Source organism: Sander lucioperca, chromosome 18 (genome assembly GCF_008315115.2).
Source record: "Sander lucioperca isolate FBNREF2018 chromosome 18, SLUC_FBN_1.2, whole genome shotgun sequence".
In the NCBI taxonomy this organism is placed as follows: domain Eukaryota; kingdom Metazoa; phylum Chordata; class Actinopteri; order Perciformes; family Percidae; genus Sander; species Sander lucioperca.
This window is the reverse complement of record NC_050190.1, coordinates 26,652,621-26,662,620: the sequence shown is the minus strand read 5'-3', so window position 1 is coordinate 26,662,620 and position 10,000 is coordinate 26,652,621. Positions and strand designations below refer to the sequence as shown.

The 10,000-nt window shown below is 43.4% G+C and overlaps 2 protein-coding genes across 3 annotated transcripts in view; one reads left to right on the top strand and one right to left on the bottom strand.

Annotated features, from left to right (window-relative positions):
- The window catches only part of jmjd7 (jumonji domain containing 7), a 12,237-nt gene extending 11,971 nt beyond the window's left edge, over positions 1 to 266 (top strand). For both annotated transcript variants that reach the window (XM_035994418.1, XM_031304649.2), the window contains one exon: positions 111 to 266. In XM_035994418.1, the coding sequence (XP_035850311.1) occupies positions 111 to 202 (92 nt within the window). In that variant the 3' untranslated portion in view covers positions 203 to 266. The remainder of the gene's footprint in view (positions 1 to 110) is intronic.
- Positions 267 to 6,480: 6,214 nt separating this feature from the next.
- fbxo34 (F-box protein 34) overlaps positions 6,481 to 10,000 on the bottom strand; it is an 11,263-nt gene continuing 7,743 nt past the window's right edge. Inside the window, exons 4-7 of the mRNA XM_035994426.1 lie at positions 9,853 to 10,000; positions 9,294 to 9,756; positions 8,302 to 8,846; positions 6,481 to 6,780 (exon numbers count right to left, since the gene is read on the bottom strand). The exon at positions 9,853 to 10,000 is cut by the window's right edge and continues 375 nt beyond it. Coding sequence (XP_035850319.1) covers positions 8,313 to 8,846; positions 9,294 to 9,756; positions 9,853 to 10,000 — 1,145 coding nt within the window. The 3' untranslated portion in view covers positions 6,481 to 6,780; positions 8,302 to 8,312. The remainder of the gene's footprint in view (positions 6,781 to 8,301; positions 8,847 to 9,293; positions 9,757 to 9,852) is intronic.

The following is a 10,000-nucleotide window of genomic DNA, read 5'->3' as shown; positions in this document are numbered from 1 at the left end:
CACATACACACACAACACGTGTGTGTGTGTGTGTGTCTGTCTGTGTGTATGTGTGTGTGTGTGTGTATAATGTCCCAGATAGCCTCTCATACCTCCATGTCTCTGTGCAGTGAACTTCTGGTACGACATGGAGTACGACATCAAGTACAACTACTACCAGCTGCTGGAGACGCTGTCGGAGGTCACGGGGGGGTCAACGTGACATCACCGCCGCTGAATGATGTCATCGTCACTGAAACGACTGTAAAATAAATTTTAAACGTCTGTAGAAGTCTTTTTGTGTCATTAAGATTTAAATATATGCGTGTGTGTGTGTGTCTGTGTGTGTCTGTGTGTGTGTGTGTGTGTGTGTGTGGCAGATACTAAAGGTTGTTACGTCCCGTACTGCTGGGGGTATCAGGACACAAACATGCACCAGATGGATTTGGGATTTTAAGGATATTTATTCAGAATAAGACAAAAAGAAGTTACAATGGAAAAATGGGTCAATGGACCTTTTTCAGAGCAGACATTTTGACTTGTCATAGTAGGAAAAGCACAGCTGAAATTGATAATGATAATTATAACGATGGCTCAATTACCAGTCCTTCCAGAAAGTTTTTTTGTGATTGTTTTGGGCTAAAATCCTTGATTATGCGGTACGTTTTCTTAAAAAATGTGATGGAATATGCGGGATATTTATGCAGTTTTATGCGATGAAATTGCGGGAACTTTCAAAAACTGCGGTTTCATCGTGGCTTCATCGTCGCGTAATTACGTCACTTAATAACGTCACTTCATAACGTCACTTCATAACGTTTCCATGGCAACAGGGGAAAATGGCTGCTCTTGTGTGAAGTAAACGCAACATTTTTCATCTTTCTGCTAAGATATATGGGACTTTTTTGCAACAAAAATGCGGGGATTATGAAATCATGCAAGCCCCGCATATTTTGCACGGAAATCGGCAATTAATGCGGCGAATTTGAAAAATTGTTGGTTATGGCTGATTATGCATTGAATTATGAGATCACATGATCAGGTTTTTCTGGAGGGACTGTCAATTCCATCAAGTGTCTCAGTGAGCTATTTCAGTGAGTCAGCATGCACAGTACCAGGACCTCTCCTAAGGGGAACACAGCCATCATTAATGGTCTGAATCCACCTGAGCTGTTCCTACTCTGACAGGTCAACATGTCTGCTGGGAGAAAGGTCTTTGAGTGCTGTGGTCCTCAGATACAGAACATAACAAAAAGAGATCCTCAAAAGAAAGACTACTAGTAGGGCGGCTGTGGCTCAGTGGTAGAGCGGTTGCCTGCCAGTCGGAAGGTTGGTGGCCCTGCAGTCACATGTCGAAGTGCCCTTGGGCCAGACACTGAACCCTGAGTTCATGTGTGAGTGAGTGTGAATCTGATGAGCAGGTGGCACCTTGTACAGCAGGTTCCTGTACTATGTAAAAGGGCTTTGAGTGGTTATTAACGCCGCCTTCCCACTGGCACTTGAAATCAGCACCGCAATACGCCTCCAGCGGACGTTGTACTACACCGGTGAAAAACGTCAGAAGCGAGTAGAACAAAAATAAGTGATAAGTGTCTGAATGTCCGATTCTCTATGACCTTTCTGATGAGGGTTATAGAGATATGAACAGAAAGGCTGCTGCTGCTGCCCAGCCCCTTAACCCTTGTGTTGTCTTCCCTTCAACCTTGAAAAAAAACACTTTTGTTTTCGACGCCTTTTTTTCACAGTTTGTTTTTGCTTTTTCCAACGTTTTAAATTTTTTAATTTTTCTTCTACACATTTTCAGCACTTATTTCTACGTCCTATATTTTCTGATATAAAAGAAAAAGTTAAAAATGGGTCAATGTGACCCGAAGTCAACACAAGGGTTAAATGTGATATAGCGGTTTAATGCTAGATTGGGAATGATTGAGATTTCTCTTGGCACAGCTACCAGAAGACTTCCAACTTTCAGACAGGTTGCTCACGTCACATCTACGTCTTCAAGCTCAGTTGGAGGCTGCTCAGTAACGCTCAGCCATCACCGGGAAAGAGACTTCACTGGTCTCCGTCCAGAGACACGGGACATGCTGGTCCAGTTATATACTGTCTATGGTCGCAAGAGTTACATTTTTTGAACGCATCTGGATGACCAACTGACATGATTTTTTTCGCACCGCACTCATTCAGACCCCATTCGCATGCAGTCTGTGAATCTCCAGAGGACATGAAGGACTTCCGGTTGTTTCGCAGCCGTATCGGAGCTGATTTCAAGCAGCAGTGGGAAGGTGGCATTAGACTAGAAAAGCTCTGTATAAAAACAGTCCATTTACATCTACTACCATTTACTACTGCAAGTATAAGAAACAAAAGTATAAACAAAAATCCTCTCTAACTTAAATACTAGTAAAACACAATACTCACAGCCCCCCTGCCTAAAGTCTCTATACAAATCAAACTGTTAGATGCAAGAAGGATATCAGTTTCTGAAGCTCAACCCTTGGCCCACTTCCTCTCACTCTCAATCACATCAACTCAAACTATTCTGGTCTGGCAGCTGCCCTGGGCTGCAATCAATCAGGCTATTTAAGCCGGAGGCGGACGTCATTCAGCAGAGGCAGAGGTGGCATGCTGGACCAATCAGCGTCCTCATCTCTGGGACCTCCAGGAACTGGGCGGGACCTCCCCCAGCCAGCCAATCCGACGCACGGGATTGCACAGCCTGCTTTGCATCTCAAATAGTACAACCAGTTAAATACACACGAGGGTGCTGAGGGCAGCCTAACAAGGTTAAAACACAGCTTTCATCGTCTTTAAAGTTGTCTAAATGGAACAAGTATTCAGATTACTGCAGTAAAAGTACTACTAACACACTGTAATAATACTCTGTTACGGTAAGTCACGACGCTCCCGTACTAAGTAGTCTGACATTCTTTCAAAAAAAATGTTTCCCAAAATATTAAATGTTTTTTTTTTTCTCAAATTCCATATTTTTTTTAAATATTCCAACTTTTTTTCGCTCAAAAATAGTCAATTATTTTTTAAAACAAATGTTCAACTTTTTTCCCCAAAATATAAAAAAGAAATCTCAAAATATACAGACCTTTTCCTGAAATATTAAATGTAATTTTTTATAGCATTATATAACATTTTTGAAAACTTTTTTCGACATTTTAAAAAAAAATCTAAAAATCTTTTCATTCAAAATATAACAAAAAAATTATAAATATATTATACTTTTATATTTTGACTTTACTCAAAATATTTGCCTTTTATTCTAAAACATATTTTCTCAAAATATTACGAATTTTTTCTCTCAAAATATACCAGCTACTTTATTTCTAAATATTAAAAGAAATTATAAAAATACTCTGACTTTTTCTCAAAATATAAAAAAAAATAAAATCCAAAAATAAAAAGTAAACATTTGATTTTTTCCACAAAATTACGAACTTTTTTTCTTTACAAATTAAAAAAAACTCAAAATGTTCATATATATATATATATATATATATAAAAAATGTTTTTTTTTCTCAATTTCTTTCATAGAAAAAACGCTGCAGAAATAGATTTTCCAACTTTTTACACAATTTTTTTTTTTAATTCTCAAAATAAACAAGACTTTTCCCCAAAATATTCAACTGTTTCCTAGAAAAATTGGCTGCAGAACTGCGAGCTGTAAATACACACACACACACATATATACATATATATATATATATATATATACACACACACACACACACATATATATATATATATATATACACACACACACATAGATATATAGTGTATGTATCACATATATATACATATATATATATATATACACACACACATATATATATATATATATATATAGACAGACAGATAGATATATGTATATATATATATATATATATATATATATATATATATAATATAAACATATATAATATGTTATATATATATATAATATAAACATATATAATATGTTTATATATATATAACATATATAATATGTTATATATATATAATAAATGTGTGAGAGGCTGAAATAAAAGCCGAGTCGACTCTTTTTGAACCCAAAGAAGAAACGATGACAAAGCATTTTTATTTATTAAAGCAAAACATTTCAACACAAACAGCCGAAAAACACACAAAACCAAAACCTTAAAACACACATCTCTAAAAGTCAAAGTCCGTTTCTCCTCCTCCTGATATCCTCTCTTTATCTTTATATTTATATTCAGTTTGTAATATTGCAGCGTCTCCGACTCAAGGCCACGTTTCCTCTTCTCCTACCAAAATAAAAGCTCTCGCTCCGCCGCTGATCGCCGTTCTTCGAACAGACGGAGCGCGTAAAGTCTTTATGATTTATGTACAAAATGTAAACTTAAAACAAGGTGCAGACAAAGTTCCTCTGAAGCTCCGCCCCCCCTCACACATGATGTCATGACTCAGCATTAATCTCGCCGCCCAAAAGTCTCGTTTTGTCCACAGATTTTAAATCAGAGATATAAAACCTGACGTCACCATGGTAACATGTCTCTCAGCTGATTGGTTCACCACAAGTTGTTTCTGCCGCTTTTAAGAATCTTTTTGCAACCTTTCAATCGTTAAAAAAATATATATATATTTTTTTTTTCCTAAGAGTTTTTTCTTCTGTCCCCTTTAAGACATTTTTGCTGTTTTTCCCCCAAATTCTTTGACATTTTTCAGACGTTTTTGTCGCCTTTTCAGTCCCTCCAGAAAAACGTGATTATGTGATTTCATAATTCAGTGCATAATCAGCCAAAATCTGCATATTTATTTATTTATTTATTTATTACTTTCGCCGCATAAATTGCAGATTTCCGCGCAAAATATGCGGGGCTTGCATGATTTCATAATCCCCACATTTTCGTTGCAAAAAAGTCCCATATATCTTAGCAGAAAGTTGAAAAATGTTGCGTTTACTTCACACAAGAGCAGCCGTTTCCCCTGTTGCCATGGGAACGTTATGAAGTGACGTAATGAAGTGACGTTATGAAGTGACATAATTACGCGACGTGAACATCATCGAAAAGCTGCAAACCCCGCGATGAAGCCACGATGAAACCGCAGTTTTAAAAAGTTCCCGAAATTTCATCAATGCATGCATAAATATCCCGCATATTCCATCACATTTTTTAAGAAAACTTGCCGCATAATCAAGGATTTTAGCCCAAAACAATCACAAAAAAACTCAAAACATTTTTCTGGAAGGACTGTGTTTTTAGCTGCGTTTTCAGACCTGTTTTTGTAATTTTTTCAATGTTTTTTTGTCGCCTTGTCAGCGTTTTCCGAGGGTTTTGTGTTGTTCTTCTAAGTCGTTTCCAGCTGATCATCAAACTAACTTCTTCAACTGGAAACTAATCCTAATATTTATATTTAATCTGCGATGATCGGATCGTGTTCTCAGTCTCTCGCGTCTCGGCTCGTTTATAAAAAAAACACGAGAAGTCTTTTATTCTGGAGATCCAACAGGAAGCTGAACTTCACCCTCCACATTAAAAGCTCCGGCAGCAGTTTGAACATCGGAGACTTTGCTCTCGTGAGAGCGTCCTGATCTGGCGAGCTCCAGTTTTCCACTCTCAGATCAGTCTGGCATCTTGAGACAGAGAACATTTGGAGCCGTTCGCCAAATGACCGACCAATCAGTGTTAGTTTTGAGGCGGGTTTAGGTGTGACGCAACGAGAAGCGACTGTTCAGTCTAAACAACGTGGCGGCTTCCACGGATGAGATGAGCGTAGCTATCACGCAAGTTTTATCAGAATTAGAAAGAATTCCTTCATTGAAAGAAGAGAAAAAAACAGCTCTGGAGGCTTTTCTCAGAGGAAAAGATGTTGTTGGAGTTTGATATATCGTTGATCTGATTGGTTGATTTGGCCTGTCTATCACCAACATAGGTGGTGATAGACAGAGGGTTTATCCAATCAGCTAACCAGGATTTTCGCCCCTTCCCAAAAGTTCTCCAACGGAAAGTTCCCAGATGGATATGCCGAGCAAATGCCAAGCCATCCATCTGGAGTCAGGTTAGTGATAAATGTCACTTTGATTCAGCTGGATCGGATTTTAGAAACAAATATGTTCACGAAACGCAAACCAAACAAACGTACCGAGAACGTTTTGTCCCTTTTTTCGCTTTTTGGCGGGAAAAAAGTGGAGAAAAACGTCAGAAAAAGACGACAAAATGTTGATAAAAAAAACTTTGAAGAGGTGAAAAACGTGAGCGAACACACAGAGATTGAGGTTCTGAGATATGAGACGGGAACATTTAAAATTAGACTTAAAAATAGATCGGCAGAGATGATTCAATAAGTCATCAAATATTAAATTAATCTCCAAATATTCTGATAATCCATTAATCAGTTTGAGTCATTTGGTTGATGACAAAACAGGTAAACTTGTGTGATGTCAGCTTGTTAAATATGAATATTGTGTAGTGTCTTCTCTCCTCTGGGACAGAACGAGACGTGTGAGGACGTTATTTTGGGCTTTTTGGGGAAACTCTGGTCCACATTCATCCAGAACGTAATCCACCGTGAAGATAAAAATCGATATATTGGCAGCTTTAAATGTTCTTTAGCAACAGTTTCAGCAGCGGTGAAGAAGAAGAAGAAGTCCTGTCTGAGACCCCCCCCCCCTCGCCCCCCCGTCACTAACGAGCTTAACGAGACACACACACACACACACACACACACACACACACGTGCACGCAGACACACACACACACACACACACACACACACACACACACACACAGCAGCGGGGCGGAGGGGGGGGGCGTCTTCAAACGTTTCCTGTAAACAGAAACAAGCGTTGGTCATCTTTAATATGAAATAAATAAACAGAAAACACAAGATCTGTTTTTTAAAACGGCAAAAAAGGCGTTGGAACTGGAACATTAACGCTAACCACAACTGGAAAACTAGAAAGAAATGTGGCACAAACTTTTTTCACACACACACACACACACACACACACACACACACAGACACACAGACACACACACACACACACACACAGACTTTGATGTTGATTTCTGTCAGTTTTGTTACAAATAAAGTTTCAGAATAAAATGTTCCAGTGTTTGTTTTACACAGCTGCATGTAAACGGGAATATTATAATATTATGGGATATTTCCTGTCGTTACGGTAGGTTTCCACACAGCGAAATTTCTCTTCGCTCTCATTGAGGTTGAATGGAGACGATATTCGCCCTGATTGGGCGAGATGAGAGCCAATCGCAGAGGGGAGCGAAACAAAGTTGACGAAAGTTTAACTTTATTCAAATGAGGACCACTCGAGAACCAATCAGGTCCGCGTGTTCGTGTTTGGAGGCGGGAGTTACAAAAAAAGTCTGACCAAGATGGCGGAGGTCATCAGAGCTGCATCATGAACATTAAGTATGTGATTAAAATGTTTCTACACGAACATTGGTACTTGTATCAACACAAATTTTACAAGCTACAATAGCAACGATAGCTTGCTAGCAAACTACCTGCTAGCTACCTATGCTACCTAGCTTCAGCCCTCTCTGCTAGCTACCTAGCTTCAGCCCTCTCTGCTAGCTACCTATGCTACCTAGCTTCAGCCTTCTCTGCTAGCTGCCTATGCTACCTAGCTTCAGCCCTCTCTGCTAGCTACCTATGCTACCTAGCTTCAGCCCTCTCTGCTAGCTACCGATGCTACCTAGCTTCAGCCCTCTCTGCTAGCTACCTAGCTTCAGCCCTCTCTGCTAGCTGCCTATGCTACCTAGCTTCAGCCCTCTCTGCTAGCTGCCTATGCTACCTAGCTTCAGCCCTCTCTGCTAGCTGCCTATGCTACCTAGCTTCAGCCCTCTCTGCTAGCTACCTATGCTACCTAGCTTCAACCCTCTCTGCTAGCTACCTATGCTACCTAGCTTCAGCCCTCTCTGCTAGCTCCATGCTACCTAGCTTCAGCCCTGTCTGCTAGCTACCTATGCTACCTAGCTTCAGCCCTCTCTGCTAGCTGCCTATGCTACCTAGCTTCAGCCCTCTCTGCTAGCTGCCTATGCTACCTAGCTTCAGCCCTCTTTGCTAGCTGCCTATGCTACCTAGCTTCAGCCCTCTCTGCTAGCTGCCTAGCAGCCGGTGTTCTGTTGCGGTCTGGCGTGCTGTTTTTGCGACCACGCCGCCGAGGCAATATTTCGCTGGCCAAAATTTGCGTTGTGTTTCACTGTGGGGAATCCTACCGTTAGCCGTGGAAACAGCTTAGAGGAAGCGTGTTTGTTTTTCACAATAAAAGCATCAAACTGAACACTGTGTAAACCTAGTCGGTGTTTAGCGTAAAGATCTGACCTGCTAATGCATTAGTCCTCGCCACGGCCTCTCCGGTAGATCGGCACGTTGATGCTGTGGAACGCCGGCACCCAGCGGTTGTCATGGAGACCCACGTTGCAGCCGGGCGTGTCCCGGCGTGCGCCGTGGCAGCACATCCAGTAGCCGGGGCCGTACGGCAGCGCCTGGCAGTACGGCTTGTGGTGCCAGCGGCACAGCGACACGTCCCCGCGCCCGTACCGCTTCTTGCACTGCTTGCAGGGGTCGTCGCGGTAACGTGGGTCGGACACCCAGAGCGAGTCGGCGGGCCGCACGCCGTAGTCGTCGATGACGGAGCGGAGGTAGCGGCAGGTGCACTTGAGCGCGGCGAGGCTCTGCGTGGGCAGCAGCGCCAGGATGGTCAGCAGCACGTGGTGGGGCAGAACGGCGAGGAACGGCTGGGGCGCCAACAGCTGCTGCAGACGCTGGCGCATCAACAGGAAGTCCGGGGACGCACGTCGCGGGGGCGGGGACGAAGACGAGGAGCAGAGAGTCACAACGCCGGCATCGCCATCCTGAATCAACACACACAGGCAGGCAGGTTCCATTAACTCACAGCGGTCATATCACAGGTTAGATAAGTTAACAATGAATTCACAAAATATACAAATGTCAAGAAAAGGCAACTAAATAATCAGAAAAAGTGAGAGATGGACGTGTGTGTATCAGTGTGTGTGTGTGTGTGACTGTGTGTGTCTGTGCGTGTGTGTGTGTGTCTATCTGTGCGTGCGTATCAGTGTGTGTGCGTGTGCGTGCGTGTGTGTGTGACTGTGTGTGTGTATCAGTGTGTGTGTGTGTGTGTGTGTGTGTGACTGTGTGTGTGTGTGTGTGTGTGACTGTGTGTGTGTGTGTGTGTGACTGTGTGTGTGTGTGTGTGTGTGTGAGACTGTGTGTGTGTGTGTGTGTGTGTGTGTGTGTGTGTGTGTGTGTGTGTGTGTGTGTGTGTGTGTATCTCTGAGTGAGAGAGACTGTACCTCCTGCTGAGCTCGGTCCGCCTTCCTCCTCCTCCTCTTCTCTGATTGGCTGCCAGAGTCGCAGCGAGCAGCAGGGGGGCGGGGCTGAGAAGCAGGAAGCAGGAACAACAAGCCGGGCATAGGCTCCACCTTTGAAGCCTGTGTGAGGGGCGGAGCCTGTTGGAGGGGCAGGGCTTGTGTGTGAGTCTCTGCGGCGCTGTCCAGCGTCTCCTCTCCAGAGCTACCGTTAGCGTTAGCCACAGCTGAGACGGCTGTTTCTGAGCAGCCGGTTGGCTCCCTGTCTGAAGCCGATGAAGGCGGGCAGGGGGCGGAGCTCTGGTCAGTGGCGAGCAGGACGCGTCCCGCTATCCTCCGCAGGCTGTTGTTTCTCGACAGATCTCCCGCCGATTGCCGCTTCTCACACGCAGACTCCAGCCTCGCCACCATGTCCGACACACGGACGCTCTCTGGCTCCTCCTCCTCCCTTCTGATGCTCTCTAGCTCCTCCCCTCTGTTGCTCTCTGGCTCCTCCTCCTCCCTTCTGACGCTCTCTGGCTCCTCCCCTCTGATGCTATCTGGCTCCTCCCCTCTGACCTCAGGGGGCGGGGCTCTGGACAGCGTGATGGAGGCGGAGCTTCTCTGCATGGCGAGCAGCGGTTTGGCGTCCGGCTGCTGCTGCTGTGGCTCGCTGGCTCTCTGCTCCAGGAACGCGACCATCTCCACAACCG